At 45.5% G+C, this 19,796-nt stretch overlaps 1 protein-coding gene across 11 annotated transcripts in view; it reads right to left on the bottom strand.

Annotated features, from left to right (window-relative positions):
• CDC14B (cell division cycle 14B) overlaps positions 1-19,796 on the bottom strand; it is a 640,126-nt gene that overhangs the window by 459,301 nt on the left and 161,029 nt on the right. For 7 of the 11 annotated variants that reach the window (XM_078675678.1, XM_078675670.1, XM_078675671.1 and 4 more), the window contains exon 2: positions 7,179-7,269. In XM_078675678.1, the coding sequence (XP_078531804.1) occupies positions 7,179-7,269 (91 nt within the window). Of the gene's footprint in view, positions 1-7,178; positions 7,270-16,904; positions 18,121-19,796 lie in introns of those variants that run through there. The other 4 variants (XM_078675673.1, XM_078675676.1, XM_078675677.1 and 1 more) reach the window with 2 other exon arrangements.

Genomic DNA, 19,796 nt, shown 5'->3' with positions numbered 1-19,796 from the left:
GGTTTCGCCTATTATCATTCGCTTGCGAATGTAATAGGCGAAAATTCAAGGGCTCAATCGACTAGTGAAACCACTGCGGTTTCTTCACAGTGCATGTCCACAAAAGCGGGTCACGTGACCACACAAGCACGCGCATCTCCCTAATCCGCCTGCCTCCCCTCGCTCGCATTCCCCCCCCCCACCAGGCTCTCCCGCCCCCATCCGGCTTCCCTCCTAATCCGCCTGCCTCCCCTCGCTCGCATTCCCGCCCCAGGCTCTCCCACCCCCATCTGGCTTCCCTCCGGCCATTTGCCACACTCGCGTTTTCGACTCCCAGACTTTTCTTCAACGTAGCCTCATATTTGCCTCTGTGACTAGTCTGTCACTCCCGCCTGTTTGTCTCTCGCGCTCAGTTTCTCCATGTCATTCTTTTTTCCTTAATTTCCACGCACTTCTCTCGTCATGTTTCTGCTGCACACCTTTCCTTATCCTATCCTTATCGTAAACACAGAAACCCCCGCCCCCATCCGGCTTCCCTCCGCGCATCTGCCTGCCTGGTGCTTGCGCTCCGTCATATCAGCTAGGGTTTATACTTTGTCGGACGGAGCGCAGCGGACAGCAGACTTGAAACTGGAAATGAGAAAATCTCTCTAGCTCATCTTTCTTTTCCTCTTCATTCCTTCGGTCCCTTTCCATCTTTGTGTATCCATTTCCTCTCCTTATCTTTGTTTCCTTCCTCTTCCTCTCACAATACTTTTTTTCTAATGTAAAACTCGTTTGGTTCTTTCCATACTTCTCGCACCCCGTCTTTATTTCTCATCTTTAACCCCTCGCGTTTTCGACTCCCAGACTTTTCTTCAACGTAGCCTCATATTCGCCTCTGTGACTAGTCTGTCACTCCCACCTGTTTGTCTCTCGCGCTCAGTTTCTCCATGTCATTCTTTTTTCCTTAATTTCCACGCACTTCTCTCGTCATGTTTCTGCTGCACACCTTTCCTTATCTTATCCTTATCGTAAGCTTATGTTTCTACTCCTCTCCATATTTTTATCATATTTCTCTCTCGGCATCCTTCTTTTTACTCCTATTCTCCACACATTTTTTCTCTTTGTTTCGGTCTATAGCTTTCCTTCTCCTTCGCCATACTCTTCTGTCTTCCCATCTTTCTACGCCCGTCCCTTTCTCGCTCAGATATAACATCCAGATTCTCTATCAACCGGGTAATTTTTTTGTTTCGATAACTGTCTCTCCCCGCCCCACCTCTTTTCTGACACATATATCGTTTTCTCCCCACCACTGGCCCTTCCTTTTCTTCTCCTCCTTTCAGGCCTCTCCTCTGGTGCAGGTGGCTCTGCATTTCACCACAGAAGGCTGTGACACTTGCAGTCTGACTGCAGCGCAGACGTTGAAACATAATTATTTCATTTAAAACAAAAAACAATTCCCTTTTCGCTATGTTTTGATCATGCCCACGAGACGGCCATTGTCACCAACAGAAGCAGCCCCTTGCTGGTCCACACCTCGTTTTCATTAATATTCACGAACGTGGAGAACCTATCAGAGGCGTCGTGACGCACAATAACACTGCGCTGCGCAAATGGCTGCATTGTGTGCAAAACGGACGTGATAAGGTTCCTGCCTCGAAAGATTTGTTGCACGCTCATCTCTTCATTGTCCAGACTGTCAAGGCACCGAAAGCGAGAGCAGGCCAATATACACACTTCTCCTCCCATCGCTCGCATTCCCGCCTTAACAGGCTCTCCCCCAACAGGCTCTCCCGCCCCCATCCGGCTTCCCATGTACCCGTGTAGTGAAAATGAGTGGTAATCGGTTCCGTTCACCTAAGATAAATTATCGTTTTCAAGTTTTATTTTCCACGAAAAATTCTCTAGTCAGACAGCCCCAAAACAAGTTTTTCACCACTGGACACAACCTTGAATGCCGCACGGAGATTTATCTCGACTACCCCGAGTTGTGCTACAGACTGTAAACAGACATGCTGTTCTGACGTTGCAAGCGGCACAGAGAAATGTAAAACTCTAAAAAGAAATTCAAACAGGAAAATCAGCAGGCCGTTTGCTACCCTTTAGCTTTAAAGCATAACTTGCTTTTTGGCCCTCTGTGCCAGCTCATAACTTGCTAATGCATTCATTCTCTAATTGCTATCGCTGAGTTACATCTATCCCAGACAACACTCTGCGCCTCTTGGAACCAAAAAATATTGCTTTTGTTCGTGTTCGCGGCTGGATTGCATAACAGCGCCTGGGCCCGGGCCAACCCCTCCGAACGGATCCATACTGCTCTGCAACAGGAAAAACAACAACTTGTTCATAGCTATGGCTGCTCAATCAGGGACACGAGTGCGCTGGAACAGAATTTGTTTATCTTGTTTCCTTTTCACACAGAATTTGTTATGGAACCCATCACAAAAAGGCTACCCCGAGTTGTGCTGAGGAAGTGTTCTTCACTCTGCTTTCCATGGTTTGTCACGTTCATGAGCAGGGGGAGCCAAGAATGAGTGCAACGAGAAGTCACAGTCACACACCGGAAACTCCCAGACCTGGATGGATCCGAACCAGGATTAGGATCTACTAGTGTACAGGCACCGATGCAGGTGGCACCTGTGCATGTTGGGAAGCGGATCGGTCACTGTAGAACGCTGTGCCCGAGTTTCCTGCCGAATCCCATGCTCATTAGGCATTACTAGGAAAGGGCGAGGGCACGTTCTTTGCGGGCGGGCGCGAAGCACCAGGCCCGGTCATTAGCACATGAGTGTCAGAAGCTTTGGCGGGAAGAGGAGCCTGGTGGCAGCGCGAGCAGATGCCGTGCCCCGAGGCGGCTCATTCCAGACAACAAGACTGTGACAAGTTATACCAAACATGGTGCGTGCCTACCTGCGAGAAACAAGCACTGGCGTTGCCAATAGGTTTCGCATTTGGAAAGTTGGAGCTATTGGTTTTGTAAATGACATTTTATATTTATATATTGTTATTGACAATGCCAATAACGATATATAAATATAAAATGTCATTTACAAAACCAATAGCTCCACCTTTCCATATGCGAAACCTATTGGCAACGCCAGTGCTTGTTAATTTGTAGAGCTGGTAGGGATAAGAGCTGCCAGCTCACCCCTCCCCCATACAATCTGATCAAACACCAATTAAAGAAAAATGATGTCCTTCGATCTCCTTGCAAATAGGTCCTATCCAACATGCTTATTTGCTGTGTTAAGGGAGGAAAGTATGGTATGAATATGAAGATATGAATGCAAGGGCATTCACTTGAGAATAGCGATTCACATATACCTGAAGCTTCAGAGACCCCATTGCATTTTCAGCCTGGTTTGGTTTCAGGCTGCAACGTTCAATCAACCCATAGCCCCGCCCACACGCAAGACATACCAAATCTGTTTTGGGTGTTTTGCAGCTATATATGTAGGTCTGCCTGATCAATACAGATCTTGTGCCCTTCCTTTTTATGTGCCATGCAAAGGGCGGTATAGAAACTGCAGTGGTGCCTCTCTTAGAATCCACATTTTTAAGACCAACTGGAGCTTGTTCTTCCTCTCCTTTGTTATTGTATGTGAAGCAAAGCTCACATGGATGCTATTTATGTTGGTTGGCTGGTGTGAAGATTTGAGGACCCAGCACCGCAACTTGACTGGTTTTGGTTTCCAACCAGTGATTCCATTTTTATTGGGTAGATACTGCCTCCCAACCACTTATACTAAGGGGATGAGTTCCGGACTTCAAGAGAATCTCTACGAAACTAGCAGGGGCAGGTGCAATGAGGAACAGAACTCTGAAAGATGTTTTTTACCCCCGAAATTGGGAAAAAGTCTGGTACTCTGGGAGACGCCCTACTGCTGTCGCCATCCCTAAATGAAAGGCAGTTGCCCATAATCTTAGTAGTAGTCATAATTGTAAAAAGCGAAATGCGTAACCTGTATTAAAAACCAGCTTCTGGTAAATGCAATAACTCAGAGTGATCGCTTTATTGGACTGAATCATTGATATTATGACCGGCGTGCTCCGCTGGCTACAGGCGATCTACTGAGCAGGGCGAGGAAAGGCGGAAGGAGCAGAAACGGAGGAAATATATATATATATATCATTCGATCAAGCCACTCAATAGCCACAAGGACCTTGCTGACTACAACCAAACATGAGAAATCTACTTTTCATGGAGTTGGATAACTGCAAAGGGCATTCCAAAACTACTAGTGTGGTATAACAGCCTCTTGCAGACCTGCACCATACTATTTAGTCTCTGAGGTAGCCTATATCACCCTGTTTCTGCCCTGTCACCCAAGGTCGAAAGGTAGTGTCCCATTGTCTGAGGTTGGTCAGTCTAAATCTTCAACTATTTGCATCACAGGACTGAAAGTGGTTTGATTCAATTAGTCTTCTTTTCAACTTGTAGCATAGTTATGTTCAATATTTTATTTTTATTAACTCTGCAGATGTGTAATTTAAGACTTTTCTTCAAAGTTACATATTTATCTTGTGACACAGGAAGGTCCCTTTTCAACGTTGCCTTTATATAAACATGTTTTGAAACTAATGTGACACTTCTAGATTGTAATACAATGTTATCTCAAGAATGCTCACACAGGTTTCTCATATGGCTTCTAACCCCCCGATAAAGTGTCATTCAACACAAAATGTATTGAGCATAAATTCATGAACACTAATTCTGGAATAATAAAAGTTCATTGATTGGATACCCCAACTGAGTCGATTAAACTGTTCTCCAAATAACAAGACTTTCGCGTTGAACATGTTTGGTTAGAAATAGCCTGTGGAAACATCTTTGAAGGCAGTTGCTGCAACGTCTGCAAGGTGGAATCTTTGTAACCTTTCAGTTTTTATTATGGTAAACTATGACCAGATGCATCTTAGAACATTTGATATTTTTTAGCAGATTGTCATGTGCCTTTAGTTCAATGGCCACAGAATTAAACGCATCAAAGTAAGAGAAATGAAACAGATGAAAATGTATATCTCCTGATCATTTCCTGTAGATGAGAACGCTGTCAAGAAGTTGTGGCATTAATATGAGATTACCACCTCCCAGTAAAAATTCTACAAATCATTGTGGGCTTGTATATCAGGAGGGTCGAGGACCTTTTGGTCTGATCTGCTGTTCAAATGTCAAGCATTGCCAAAATGTTAATAAGAGTCATTAAAAAAATATATACAGCAACAACTGAACTATGGGTTAACTAGGTCAGTGTGCGCAAGTTCCAAACGTATCACCTCTTCGAGTGATCACTAACTGCTTGACAAAGATAAGCTGGGCATTCAATTGCAGAAAGGTAGACCACTAATTGCAAACAGTACCCAACAAAGATATGGCCCAATAATCGCAAATTGCCCCAAAAACAAAGCAAAGGCCACACACTGCTCTGTTAAATTGTGCATAAGGAAGCAAGAAGACCGGACTGTGAGTGGTAGGACAGCGATCAGCTGAACAAGACACTTGGCCTGATCTGAGCTTAGAGAAAACTAATCATCACATTTCAACCCAATATCTAAAAGAAAACGATGTGGCCTCAAATTAAAGGTAAATCTCCAAAGGACTGCTGCGTCTAGGTTGCTGGAAAGATGTCATGATATGACCTACTCATCAATGCAGGGCCTAAATTAAAAAAATTAAAACTGTATTAAATTATAAGAATAAGCGTCCTCTGTCTGAAACCATATCACTATGGTGTCCTGATTGCAGTAACTATGAATATTTTACCAAAAGAGAAACAAAGTCGTCATTCCCTTTGAAAAATTTGGGAACGGAATTCTGAGGGGGAAAAACTGCCTCAATCAAAAAGCAGCTCAAAGAACCACCTCATTTGTAATACAGTTTTAATGAGGCTGACCAGATCTCTATTTTCAAAACAGTATTTCCCAAACAGCAGAACATTTGAGTTCCACCACAGAAACTGAGTGGTTAATCTTCTCTTCAACAGATGTTTGAGAAAGCACCTCAAAATATTTTCTTTTAGGTCACAGCTTAACTAGGTCCAAAACGCACCACATACCCAAGAACTACATCGAATGTCATCACTGCACAGCAGTCGATTAAAAAAAAATGTAATGAGAAGATACTGTAGTAAAGTGTGTAAATTAAGAGCCCCTATTTAAAGGAAAAAACTATAATTTTTGTGATCTAGCTTGCAAATGCCACCAAATCATAGAAAATTATTAATAGAGAAAAAGTTAAAGGAAACAGAAGCAGTGGTCCCTAGAGTAATCTATTTAAGGTACAATAAAGTTGCATAATTCTGTCTGTTGTTAACAATGCTGATGTCATTAACTTTTTATACCCAATGCCACTAGCTGTAGTGCTCATGTAAACTGCTCCAAAATATCTGAAAAGGAAATCGATTTCTTTTTCACAACTCTGTTTCCAGTCAAAGACAGCTAGACAACAATTTAATTAGGCATTAAGGTATCAAATATGGAAGAGCCGATGGGGAATTGTCGAACATTAATATCAGTCTCCCACTGCACCCCCCAAAAAAATACACCCCTCCAGGTGACCACAGTATATGATAGAAGTAAAAGATGTGGGTAAAGCAGTAGCGTGGAGGGATTCTACTTGTACAAGGAACAGGGATATAACATCTCTTCTAAATGGTGGATTGCAGGTCTTTACCCTCCTGTGAACAGCAGAACTAAAAAATCCCACTGCCTTAGAACAAACACACAAGAAAATAGTGAAGGGACTCAAAAACAGCATGAAGATTCATGGGGGGGGGGGGGAGGCGTAATCTGTATGTAAATACAGAGAACAGGCCTTCATAGCCACCACTGGAAGACTGACTCCCTTATACAAATACTAAGTCAGCACAAAAGAGAGAAGAACGGAACAGGCAAAAAACACAAGCATGCGTTAAGGATAATAGTTTGTAACTTGCCACCATGGAATGGCCTTTAATGTTTCAAGGACAACAAACGTGTAGCCTAAAAAGGCAGGTGAGGTTGAACCAGTCCATTTTGATGATTACTTAGTACCAGAGAAGAATAATAAATACTGGCAATAAGATTTTCGATGTTAAGAACGGACTGGTGTACAAGTACTTGTAGCGAAAAGTAGTCAAGTGACTGTTTAACTAAACAGTGCACAGTGGGCATGAAACATTTTTTGCGACGTGAAGGGCAAAGCAAATTGGATGCGAAGAAACAAAAATGATACTCACTTCTCATATACAAGTTCATCATCAATGCAGAAATAATGTGTATTTGAGGTGGCCTTTGGTTTGTGAGAGAAGATGGCGAAATAAAGACGATCTGAAACACAAAAAACTCTGTATGAGGCCACACACAGTTTAAAAAGATCACAGATAAGATACACAACCAAATGTACAATTAAAACATCAAGATGTGCCTAAAACTAGATATGATAAATGGAACCAACTAATGGATTATGTCGAACTTCCAGTATTTGAGTTTTTTTTTTCTAAACTACAATAGAGCAAGAAAAACGTAACCAATAACCTTCCAACAGAGCAGTTTTGTAAGAACAATAGTTAACAACTAAGAGTAAAGGGAAGGTTTAAGCATATAACTTTAGAAACAAAAGTACTAGTTATGTTGGAGTACCAGAAGCCATTCTGATAAGACCTCTAACTTTAACAAGGCAAAGATTATGTACGTTAAAAATAAGAGCTTTGAGGAGCACACAAAAAGACTTGGATTACAAATAAAATTTCAAATCAATAGTAAAACCATGCTTCAGGTAGTCGACATCCACCTGAAAGGCTCTTTGTGGATTGAATGGCTCTTGTATATTTGTGAGTGTATATAATATGTGCCTTGGGCTAATGGAAGATAACCAGCATCTCTGAACTAGCAAATATCTGTTAATGTTGTGCTTAAAATTAACCAAACTAATCTTTTTTTAATCAACTACAATGTGACTAAATAAAAAACACAATCAATTAATTGAAACAAAAAACTAAACTATTATAATTAAAAGAAAAACCTGATAACTAAAACACTTGAAATATATATACAATGAAAGACTTATTGCCCCGGTTATAAAGTTTCAACTTGCCAAAATAGCCCAACGCAAAAAAATTAAATGCTCAAATCACCTACATAGAATCTTTAATATCAAACCATACCATACTGCCCTGATTTAAAAGGGGACTAAGGGTGAGGTGGGCGACAGCGCTGAGCCACTAAAAACACCCATTACCTCAACCCAATTCCTCTTACAATGCGCAGTCTTACACCATCTCTTCTAATCTGCATACTCCATCAGCATTTTTCCTTCTGTATTGTGTGATTTTGGTGTTGATGTAGGTGATGTGCATTATCCCTTTATTGAGATTTCCGATTAGATAATATGTACTTTTCGGTTGCCTGTACGTGGTTTTACTTGTTGGCCCAAAGTCAACTCGTAGTACACCACGCTCTTAAAAAAATAAACCGTTTAGACAGGAGATAGCAGTTGGCTCTTCAGAAGGTAAAAGACTAAGGAAGAGCCTCAGCAGCCTACAAAAGGGGGCCATATTTATGTCGAGCTTGGGCAGCACATGTGCTGCTTTGCGACGCTGCTATATTCAGGTATGGACTCTAAGCTCTGCCCACATTTCTCATTGGCATTCGTCATTGTCCACTGTAAACTGTGGCTTTTCATTGGTCAATAGGCTTAGAAACCCCTTCTTAGCATCACCTTGTCCTATTTTGTTACCGCTTAGGAGGATACCCCCTTTTAAGTGTGTTGTTAATCAGTAGGCTTTACTTACAGCCTCCGAGCACTATTTTCTCAAATAGCTTTGTCCTGCCTGATGTTGCAGGCAAGACACGCTCTCTCCTATCTCCCCTAACGCTTTTTCAAAAAAAATCTTTATAGCACGGGCGCTGAAAGCATTTGCAATGCAATAGGTCTCGCATTTGCAAGAGTAAGCTATTGGCATTGTAAACGACAATGCCATTTATTTATCCGTTTTAAAAACAACACAAATAAAAGGTATTGTCATTTACAATGCCAATAGCTCAAACTCTCATAAATGCGAGATCTATTACATTGCAAATGCTTGTTAGGTCGAGCCTGGGCAGCGCATGCACTGCTCTGCGAGGGCTGCTGTATTCTGGTAGACCTGAAGCTCCGCCCACATTTTTCATTGGCCTGTGTCATTTCCACTGTAAACTGTGGCTGTTCATTGGTCCATAGGCTTAGTAGTCCCTCCTTAGTGCCTACCGCCTTGTGTCATTTTGTAACCTCCCATGGGGACACCCCTTGTTACGTGTGTGGTTACTCAGTAGGCTTTAATTATAGAACTCTTTTCTCAAATAAATGTTCCCTGCCTGCTGGACACGCTCTCTCCTAACACTTTTAAAAAAAGAATTTTAAATAGTATAGCACGGGCGCCGAACGCATTAGCAATGCAATAGGTCGCGCATTTGCAAGAGTTTAAGCAATTTGCACCGTAAATGACAGTGCCTTTTATTTATCTGGTTTAAAAACAACACATAAATAAAAGGCATAGTCATTTACAATGCCAATAGCTCAAATTCTTGTTAATGCGAGATTACATCGCAAATGCTTGTTCTTCAAATGTTGCCAGTCAGTCATTCAAATATTTAAATACAGATCTGATTTCAAAATCAGTGACTCATGAGAGCGACCCTCGACCCTGGTTCAGGGTAGGCCGCTCCCCACCACGCTCACTGCTGCTCCCTTTGCCACCGCTGCTGTTCTACCACTGTTTTTGCCTCCCCCCGTGCCATTGTGGTCTCTTACTTGTTGTCTGTGTTCTCTCTTACCCTGTGTCCACGATCCGCTGTGCCCGCTCCCGCTGTTTTTTTCTTTTCCCGCCGATGCCTTCCCCTGCGGCCCCGGACCCCTTAGCGCCCATTCGCCGCCCCGCTCTCACCTCTTAGCTGCTCCTCACTCCCTTAACCACTTATATGGAGGCCGCACAGTAACTGGCAGAGCAACCCTCGACCCTGTTTCAGGGTAGGCCACTCCCCACCACGCTCACTGCTGCTCCCTGTGCCACCGCTGCTGTTCTACCACTGTTTTTGCCTCCCCCGTGCCATTGTTGCCTCTTCCTTGTTGTCTGTATTCTCTCTCTCTCTCTCTCCCCGTGTCCACGATCCGCTGTGCCCGCTCCTGCCGTTTTTTCTTTTCCCGCCGCGGCCTTCCTCTGCGGCCCCGCCCCCCCTTAGCACCCATTCGCCGCCCCGCTCCCACCTCCCAGCTGCTCCTCCCTGCCTTAACCACTTATATGGAGAACACGCGCAGCAGGGGCGCCAAAGGCAAGCCCGTCTGCACCCGTCCGCGCCTAGACCGCGCCCAGGGCCAGAACCCCTTGCCACCGTGAACGCCACGATGCCCGCCTCCACGCACTCAACTCCGGCCGATTACGAACCTGCTGCCTGGCCATCCTGAAACGCACCCAAGGACCCTTCTCCTGCCGCAACTGCAACTTCAGTGGCTTCCGGCCCGCCAACGGACCCACAGAAGAACCCAAATTCCTCAGATGCATCCTGCTCAACACCCGCTCCGCCCGCAAACATGCCGTCGAATTCTGGGACCTACTCGACACCAACGCCCTAGACGTCGTCTTCCTGACGGAGACCTGGTTGACCCCCTCCTCGACACCTGACATCACCATAGCCATCCCGGAAGGCTACAAGATCACCCACAAGGACCGCACCAATGGGACAGGAGGAGGAATTGCCATTATCCACAGGAAAACTCTCAGTCTCGACCAACACCGACAACACCCTCAGCACCGCCGAACACCTGCACTTCCTGATCCACACCGACCGCAACACCACCCACAGAGGAACCCTCATCTAGAGACCCACACGGACGCTGACCGCAGTTCAGAGACTCCATCACCGACCTCGTCCGCACGCACACCCTCACCTCTATGGACTACATCCTCCTCGGGGACCTGAACTTCCACCTCAAGAACAACAACGACGACACCAACTCCTCCACCCTGATCGACAACCTCTGACTCAGACAACTCGTCACAGCACCAACACACTCCGCTGGCCACACGCTGACCCCATCTTCTCTGCGAGCACCCACGTCTTCTTCGACCGCACTACCGAACTCCACTGGACTGATCACCGCTGTATCCACTTCGCCTTCCGGAAACCCACCATACACCACCGCACCCAGCAGATGCCTAGCCGCAGCTGGGGCAAGGTCAGCGCCGACCAGCTAACCGCCGCCCTCGCCCAGAGCCCACGCGCAGACCCTACCGACCCCAACACCGCAGCCCACAGCCTCAGACAATGGATCAAGGGCTGCGCCAACACCCTCGCCCCGCTCAAGTAGCCCGCCAACACCAACACCAGCAAGAGAGCCAGTTGGTTCACCGAAGACCTCCAGGCCTCCAAGTGAGCCTGCTGTAAACTAGAGAAAAACTGGACCAGCGAAAAAACACCGGAAAGCTACACAGCCCAAAGGAACGCCACCCGCCAACACCACCAACTCATCAGATCCGCCAAAAGGACCGCCTTCAGAGACCACCTAGACAACAATGCACACAACAGCAAAGAGGGAACTCTCCAACCCCAGCTCCAACACCAACGACATCCCACCATCACAAGACCTGTGCGACTAACTGGCCATCTTCTTTCATCGCAAGACCGCAGACATCCACGACAGCTTCGACACCGTCATCACCTCGGCAACATCCAACACCCCCGCTCCCACGACCACCACCTCCACCAACTGCCTGCTCCAACATCAACAACGACGACACCAACAAGATCATGAACACAGTCCACTGCGGATCCCCGGCAGATCCCTGCCCACACCACATCTTCAACAAAGCCAGCAGCACCATCGCACCCCACCTCAGGAAAATCATCAACATCTCCTTCGAGACAGCAACCATCCCGGGGAGCTGGAAGCACGCAGAGATCAACGGCCTACTAAAGAAACCCAAGGCCGACCCCAAGGACCTCAAGAACTTCCGACCCATCTCCCTGCTCCCGTTCCCGGCGAAGGTCATCGAAAAGGCCGTCAACAAACAACTAACCAGCTTCCTCGAAGAGAGCAACATCCTGGACACCTCCCAGTCCGGGTTCCGCAGCAACCACAGCACCAAAACTGCCCTCATCGCCGCCACCGACGACATCAGGATCATGCTCAACAATGGAGAAACTGCTGCCCTCATCCTCCTGGACCTGTCAGCCACTTTCGACACAGTCTGTCACTGCACAGTTAAGAGCACGCCTCCACGATGCCGGAATCCGAGGAAAGGCCCCGACAGGACCACCTCCTTCCTCTCCGGGAGAACCCAGAGCGTTCGCCGTCCCCCATTCTGTTCCAAAACCACTGAAATCATCTGCGGCGTACCCCAAGGCTCATCTCTCAGCCCAACGCTGTTCAACGTCTACATGGCACCACTTGCCTATGTCGCCATACAGCACGACCTAAATATAATCTCCTACGCCGACGACATCCAGCTGAACCTCTCACTTACCAAGGACCCCCACACTGCCAAAACCAACCTCCACGAAGAACTGAAGGCTGTCGCCGACTGGATGAAGGACAGCCGACTGAAACTGAACTCAGACAAGAGAGAGGTCCTCATCTTCGGCTCCACCCCCTCGGCCTGGGACGACTCCTGGTGGCCAACGGCACTAGGAGCACCCCACACACCCACCAACCACGCAAGAAACCTAGGAGTCATCCTAGACCCTACACTCTCCATGACAAAGCAGATCAACGCCGTTTCCTCCTCCTGCTTCAACACCATCTGCATGCTTCACAGGATCTTCAAGTGGATCCCCACCAAAACTAGAAGGACGGGTATCCAAGCCCTCGTCAGCAGTAGACTGGACTACGGCAACGCACTATACGCAGAAGCCCCGGCCAAACTTCTGACACGACTCCAACACATACAGAACGCCTCCGCACGCCTGATCCTCGACATCCCCCGCCGCAGTCACATCACACCCCACCTGAAAGACCTGCACTGGCTTCCCATCAACAAGAGGATAACCTTCAAGCTCCTCACCCATGCACACAAGGCACTCCACGACCCCGGACCAGCGTTCCTAAACAAATGACTCTGCCTGTACACGCCCGCCAGCTCCGCAGACTACGCCCTCGCCATCATTCCCCGCATCCAAAAAGTGACCACCAGCGGTAGATCATTCTCCTACCTAGCCGCCAAGACATGGAACACCCTCCCCATTCGGCTCCGACAAACCGAAGACCTTCTAACATTCAGGAGACTCCTCAAGACCTGGCTCTTTGAACGGTAGCAGCTCCCCCACCCCCCCAGCGCCTTCAGACCCTCACGTGTATGTAGTGCGCTTTACAAATGCTATGATTGATTGATTGACTGTTCATTTAGCATGTGCCATTACTTTAGAAGCACTGTTTCTCTGAAAAACAGCTTTGTTTAGATTTAGTACATTTTTGAAGTCCATTGCCATGAAGTACTGAAAATCTCCTCCCCTTTGCATGTCTTTTGTAGTAATCAAATTAATATAAGAGGCAATATTTATGCCCAGAGTCTGTTGCAAAACAAATATATTTTGCCCTGTGATTATGCATTTCTAGCAAGCCCCTGAATTCGTCAATTCTCAATCATATTGGTGAGCATCTGAGGTATGTAGTGGCCCTTAATCAACCTTGCTCCTTCCCCTGCCCCCCCCCCCCCCCCTCCTTATTTTCTGGATCCAAACGCAACCATCTGCTTCTTCGTGTTTCAGTAAACATGGGTAAATCCAAGTATTACTATGAAGGACAAATGTATACTCTAGGCCAGGTTTACTCAAAGTATGGCCCAGGGGCCGCATGTGGCGCTCCTGACATTGAATTGTGGCATCCTGGTGAACAGCAGCATTGGGATGCTGTTCACTTGACAGAGCAGGAGCAATCAAAACTGTGAAACAAACAGGCATACTTTATTTACACCTTAACTAAAGTAACAATGAAGAAAAGCAGGTATCCTACACAACTTATCTTTAGGAACACCTTTAGTTTTAAAGACATCTTGCCCTAAACATGTAAAATAACATGACATACTCCCTCCAAACTTCAAGAAAGTTTATTTTATTTTTTTAACATGCATCAGCATTTTACCTTAGTAGATCAGATTACATCACTGCATTGGGAGTGATTTATTAGCAGTGATAGTTTTCAAACATGATCTTGGAAATATTGATGCCGCCCTCATTCTGAAAACATTGCTATTAGTGAGCCAAGAGGCAAGACATTTGTTAAGTGTACCTTGTGTGTAGCCGTAATTGTTATACAATAGAAACATTATAGTTTATTTAAAAAAAAAAACACAAGAAGGTTCGAGGTACAGCACACATTCTGAACTTGTATATTTTAATGGGGCTCTCATATGTGGTAATGAGGAAATAGGAGCCAAAGTGAAATTAACCAATTGCTTAGAATCTCACAATTTGGTCAAGTGGGGATGCCAGGACTGATATCAGGCTTTCTGGTTTCACATTTTCCAGTTCAGCCACCAGGTGAGTAACTCTTAACTTCTCACGTTTTACATTAGACATTAAAGCACCAACTTTAATTTTTGGTGCGTGAGAATAGGGCATTGATGGCAGACAGAAGTCACGTGAAGGCTAGGTTTGATGTCCACACTATGCAACTGCTTCGCGTCTCCCTACATTCACATTTCATCACCCGACCATTGCATTGCTGGCATCGGTTCAACCCGTGGGCATGCCACAGACATTACTTTGCGGACCCCGGGGAAATGTTTGCGAGTAACCATGCTCTAGACATTCTAGATCCTAGACCCTGGAAAATAACAAACTTGAGGAAGCTCACCACCTTTGGTGGTTCTCGGCACACGTGCAGCAAGACACCATTAAATTGCAATGCAGACTAGGAAGTTTTCAACAAGGAAAAATAAGGAAGAGCTTTTCCATCTATGTACCCATAATCTGCCAACTCTGCTTCAATTTAGAAAGAGAAGACAGCGTGCCTTTTTTTAAAAAGCATTTCATCACAATGCATATCCAGTCTGAGAGCAAGACCTTAAAACCCTGGTCCAATCGCTGGTCCTCTCCAGACTGGACTACTGCAATTCTCTTCTTACTGGCCTCCCCAAATCCCACCTGTCCCCCCGTAAATCTGTTCTCCATTCAGCAGCTCGTTTCATTTATGGGGCCAAAAGAAGGGACCACATCACACCCATGTTACCTACCCTCCCCTGGCTTCCCATCGAGGCAAGATCTAGCTACAAGACTGCCTGTATCACCCACAAAGCCTTGCACTCCTCCTCTCCTCGCTACCTGGCGAATAAACAAACGCTCTGGAGGCTCTAGACCATCACGTTATGCGGAAAATGTACTGCTTGAACCTCCCACTTTTAAGAAGGAAAGATTGATGGCCCAATCCTTTTCAGACAACGCGGTGAGAATCAGGAACTCACTTCCTCCTCAGCTCTGGACCACCACCTCCTCCCAGGCCTTCAAAACTGACCTCAAAGTTCTCCTCCTTCAAAGACCCTTGCAAATGTAATTCATGCCCCCTCTATTATCTGAAGGAAGACCTTCCATTATAGAAAACTCTATTCTCAATTACTATAAGTGCCTTCCCAGTGTGTTCTTCTGGTTTGAATGTCTGCCATTTATTGCTGTATTATCCTTCTATCTGTGTTTGGCACTCTTTTGTAACATGCACACGCCCCTTTTATCTTATAACACACTGTTTGCTACCTCTTACATTTTGCTTGCTTTGAATACTTGCACAAGCGCCACCATTGCCTACGTAACGTGTGTTCTTGTGTTTGAGTGTCTTTCATTTATTGCAGTATTATACCTCTACTTGTACTTTGTACGCTTTTGTAACTTGCGCACATCACTTTTTCCTCCTGTAATGTACCTTTTGCCACCTCTTGTATTTTGTTTGCTCACAATTGTCACTTTTGTCTCTTGTAACTTAATGTTTGCTTTTGTAATTTGTTCACTTGTAATTTTCTCCTCATGTATCAATACTGTTCCTATTGAGAAGCGCTCTGACACCTTCGGGTAAAGTCTGCGCTATATAAAAACGCATAAAATAAAATAAATAAAATAAATGTATTGTCCCCAATGCTAAAAACCCTGGAGTACATTAAGTTTATTCTCCTCAACCGCGAGAAGATCCAACATCTGGTTGAGAGCTTTAATACATAAACTACTGCAGAAACCTTCGTTTTAAGCATTAACACCCTAGAAAGATATTACTTCTCAGAATGGAGATAACGGTATTTCGAAACGAAATGGTCAACTGCACTGGTTGCAATATTTCCATCAGAGTTGCACGTCTTGGCAGCAGTGAATGGGGCACTTTAAAAAAAAGGCGACCCAAGTTACCCTCATTTTTCGATTCACAATTTCGAGCAAACAGGTTAATTGACGTTAAATCGGCGTGCAAAAGATTAATATTTTTTATCTGATCATCAGGAACAGTCCAAACGTGCATTGTTTGGACAACGGTGACAGAGTTCAACAAAGATTATCAAAACATACAGGAATGTTGTTGACATGTACGAGGTACCACCTTTTTCTTGAAACCGATGAGAATGCTAGGTTGCGAACGCAGGTAACTGGCAGACTTATAGACTGCCAACCAGCCAGCTCGAAGTACATTGCCTCCAGAAAATTAATTGGTAACCGAAGTTATATGAGTGTTAGATCTCTGGATCACATATTACATGGACACACCACTGCTGATCAGATAATAAACTTGCTTACTATCCTATGGTGGTGGAAGATAGGCCGCGCAGCTATGTACAGCACAGAGGGTCTTGTTTGTGTCATCTACAACAGTCAGATAAAAACAACGCTCGCTGCACCACTGTGTTGCGCTTAATACACACAGAGTTGACAGAGAAAAAACGATCTCCCTTTCTACATGAATAGCCTCTCTGGATTCGTCGCTCCTTGCCATGCTGCAATGGCAACTCACTCACACATACCTGGAATGATGGGGGCGGCGTGGAGAAGCTCCGGGTCGCTCATGGTGCCCAGTAGGGCTGCTGCTGGGTTGTGACGACTGGACTCCGCTCCTCTTCCCCAAACAGGTGCAAAATCGTTGCCGCAAAGGATACACCACGACTCCAACACAGAAGAGGAAACAATGAAGAGCAAGTGGACTCGGGAGCGCGCACCGAGGCAGGATAAAGTGTGCAGCACCAACCAGCACACAACATTCACAAACAGGAGCTGTTCCGACAATGCGCGCCTCTGTAAGTGGCAGGGCCAACAACTACACACACACCCCAACTTGACACACCCACAACACAAGGCTGCCAGCTAGCAAACAACGCGCAGCAAGGACGAGAACCAGCCCGCCCTGCCCCCTGCATCCCTCCCCTGCAGCTTCAGGGCCGTCCCTCCGTGCTGGCAATGAACTCGCCTGACAGCCATCTTGAAGCGAAACGATCCACCTCCCAGTACGAGTTCAGGACATGACTAAGGACTACGGACAGAGAAAGCACTACACCTTGTCCGTGATGCTGCGGTGCAATAGCGTAATCTGGAACACTGAGTTTTAATAGGGTGCATTCTATACCGTAATAAACAGTTCTCACTGTAAATTACTGATATATAGGATTGTATTTTTAAATATGAAAGATACGATGCTCTGCACTTTGTATATATGTAGGCGGGGAACTCGACGAGAAGTCTCATTCTTCATTGTATCCTGTCACAGCAGGTCCGCTTCAAGATGGCCGCCACACCTACACAGAGAAGTACTGCCAGCCGCTTGCCTGGGACAGCTCTCTCGCAGCAATTGGCGGGTGATTGGCACTGGCAATGCTTTGGCCAAGCAACATAAATACTGTCCGAGGTGGTTTCGAAAGCTTCAGCGATGATAGGGCGAGGATCTGCGCTCTGGTCCAAGCCACACTGTGCAGGCGGTCGTGTTTATAAATATTCATGTCTGCCTGGCACCACGAGTGTTTCTGATGGGATGATACTGCTGCTGCTGAATATATAATGCTGAAATACTGTAGGGTTAACGTACCTCTGGTTTACTGCTCTAACTGAATAGTACAATACAAATTTGCCTGTATTAATAGAAAGGCTAAAACATTGTAGAGCTCATTGGATTTTCGTAATAAAAAATTACTGCGTGTCTTAATATGCCTTCCGCAGTAAAGAAACCGGTTAAGGTGGTCATCGAGTGACAGGGGAGGCCTTGCGAGCCCACTTTGAAGGATGTGAGGCAGTTGGGAGGGATCCCAAGTTGGGGGTTGGCCTTCCCGACCGTTTACGGCTCTGGGCCAATAGATTTTTTGCAGCCCCAGTTTAAATGACTGAGTGGCCTTGCCCTTTAATAAAAACATATCTACAAACACGTGGCCGCTGCCCCGCCCCTCTACGCACAGGATGACGAAATCCATTGGTGATAACAACAACCGCTTGGCACAGATGGGAATTTCTAGTGCTGAAAAGTATGACAGCGAAGCATGCAGGGCCCAGCAATTGCCTAGAATCAAATAACCCAACAGTGTTTTAGTTCGGTTAAGTTCTCAATAGTATTCGAAGAGCAGATAATATAACGGGGACCAGACAGAATACAATTTACCGCATTTCTGTCAAAATAGCACGTACGTTGCAAATCAAATTCAAACTACACGTGCGTCGCTTCCCAGATTTAGCCCCGCATCAACCCGACTAGTGTTTGTTGGTGTTTTTCCGACCAAGACATGTAACAATTCATGGAACCCATTAAAGTTAGATAATTTTCCCATTTGAAATCTAAACTTAAAGCAACAAACACAATATGAAACCCTGTCTAAATATATTTTATACATTTTTATATTGGATTTTATGAAACAACAAACGCAATTATTCACAGCTCAGCCATAGTAATGCAAGAAAACCGTACTTCGTCCAAACCACTTCAGGCCCTCCCCATTTCCATGAGCCAATAGTACACTAATGGTCCCACCGGAATCTCATTATCCCAAATTATTTTTAAAGGAAATACGGGCTTAACCACTGTGTTAAAAACAATGTCTTGGATTTCCCACAATCCAACCATTATTCATGTATCAACTTCTGGCCTTTCCAAACAATCACAAATAGGCACTTTGAACTTTAGTAGTGATCTATAAATTGGTGGTAGTAATGTACGCAAGTTACATCACATGCGACACCTCATATTTTGTTTTCCAATTGATATTTAGAAGAGACCTAGCAGAAAGCTGCCTATTTTTTTTAAACCTGTTTTTATTGGTTTTTCAAGTTTTGCATTATGACAAGTTGTACATAAATTCCACATGCATATTCAATTGGCGCTTCTTAGAGTTGCTTCGGTACATACGTTGGTTAGTCTGTTCTACAACATTATGAACACAAAGTATAGTTATGCCATTGGGTTAGCTGCACAGTGTACAAGTACTACTCGTATTGACCCATTAATGTCACATGTTTGCCGCTGTTTTGCAACTGTGTTGCTTGTAGTCCCATCGTTTTTTAGGTCTCACCTACGCAGCACACATGCGCTACATAGGAGACCTTTAGCCCTCGTTCAGCTCTTTTTGAAGCACATACTAGTGCTTGTGGCAGCATACACCTTGCGGGAGCGCGCAGGGCCATGCCATAAGCATGAGTATGTGCTTCGAAAAAGAGCAGACTGCTCTACGAAGCGCGCACAGGTGCACCACTCCTGTGCTTGCAATGGCTCCTCCTCCCATGTTGCTCCATCGCACACAATTTCTCTTCACGTCATTCCTGCTTGCACACTTTGCACAATTGACAAACCCAGAAACCGTTTATTTAAACTTGCGACCTGCACCTTCCACTAACACGCTGAACTTTCTTCGGCGTTGCTTATCGAGGACGTGCCCTTCACCGAG

Source organism: Lissotriton helveticus, chromosome 2_1, assembly GCF_964261635.1.
Source record: "Lissotriton helveticus chromosome 2_1, aLisHel1.1, whole genome shotgun sequence".
NCBI classification, from domain to species: Eukaryota; Metazoa; Chordata; class Amphibia; order Caudata; family Salamandridae; genus Lissotriton; species Lissotriton helveticus.
The sequence above is the reverse complement of the archived record's forward strand: the minus strand, read 5'-3'. Positions and strand labels throughout refer to the sequence as shown.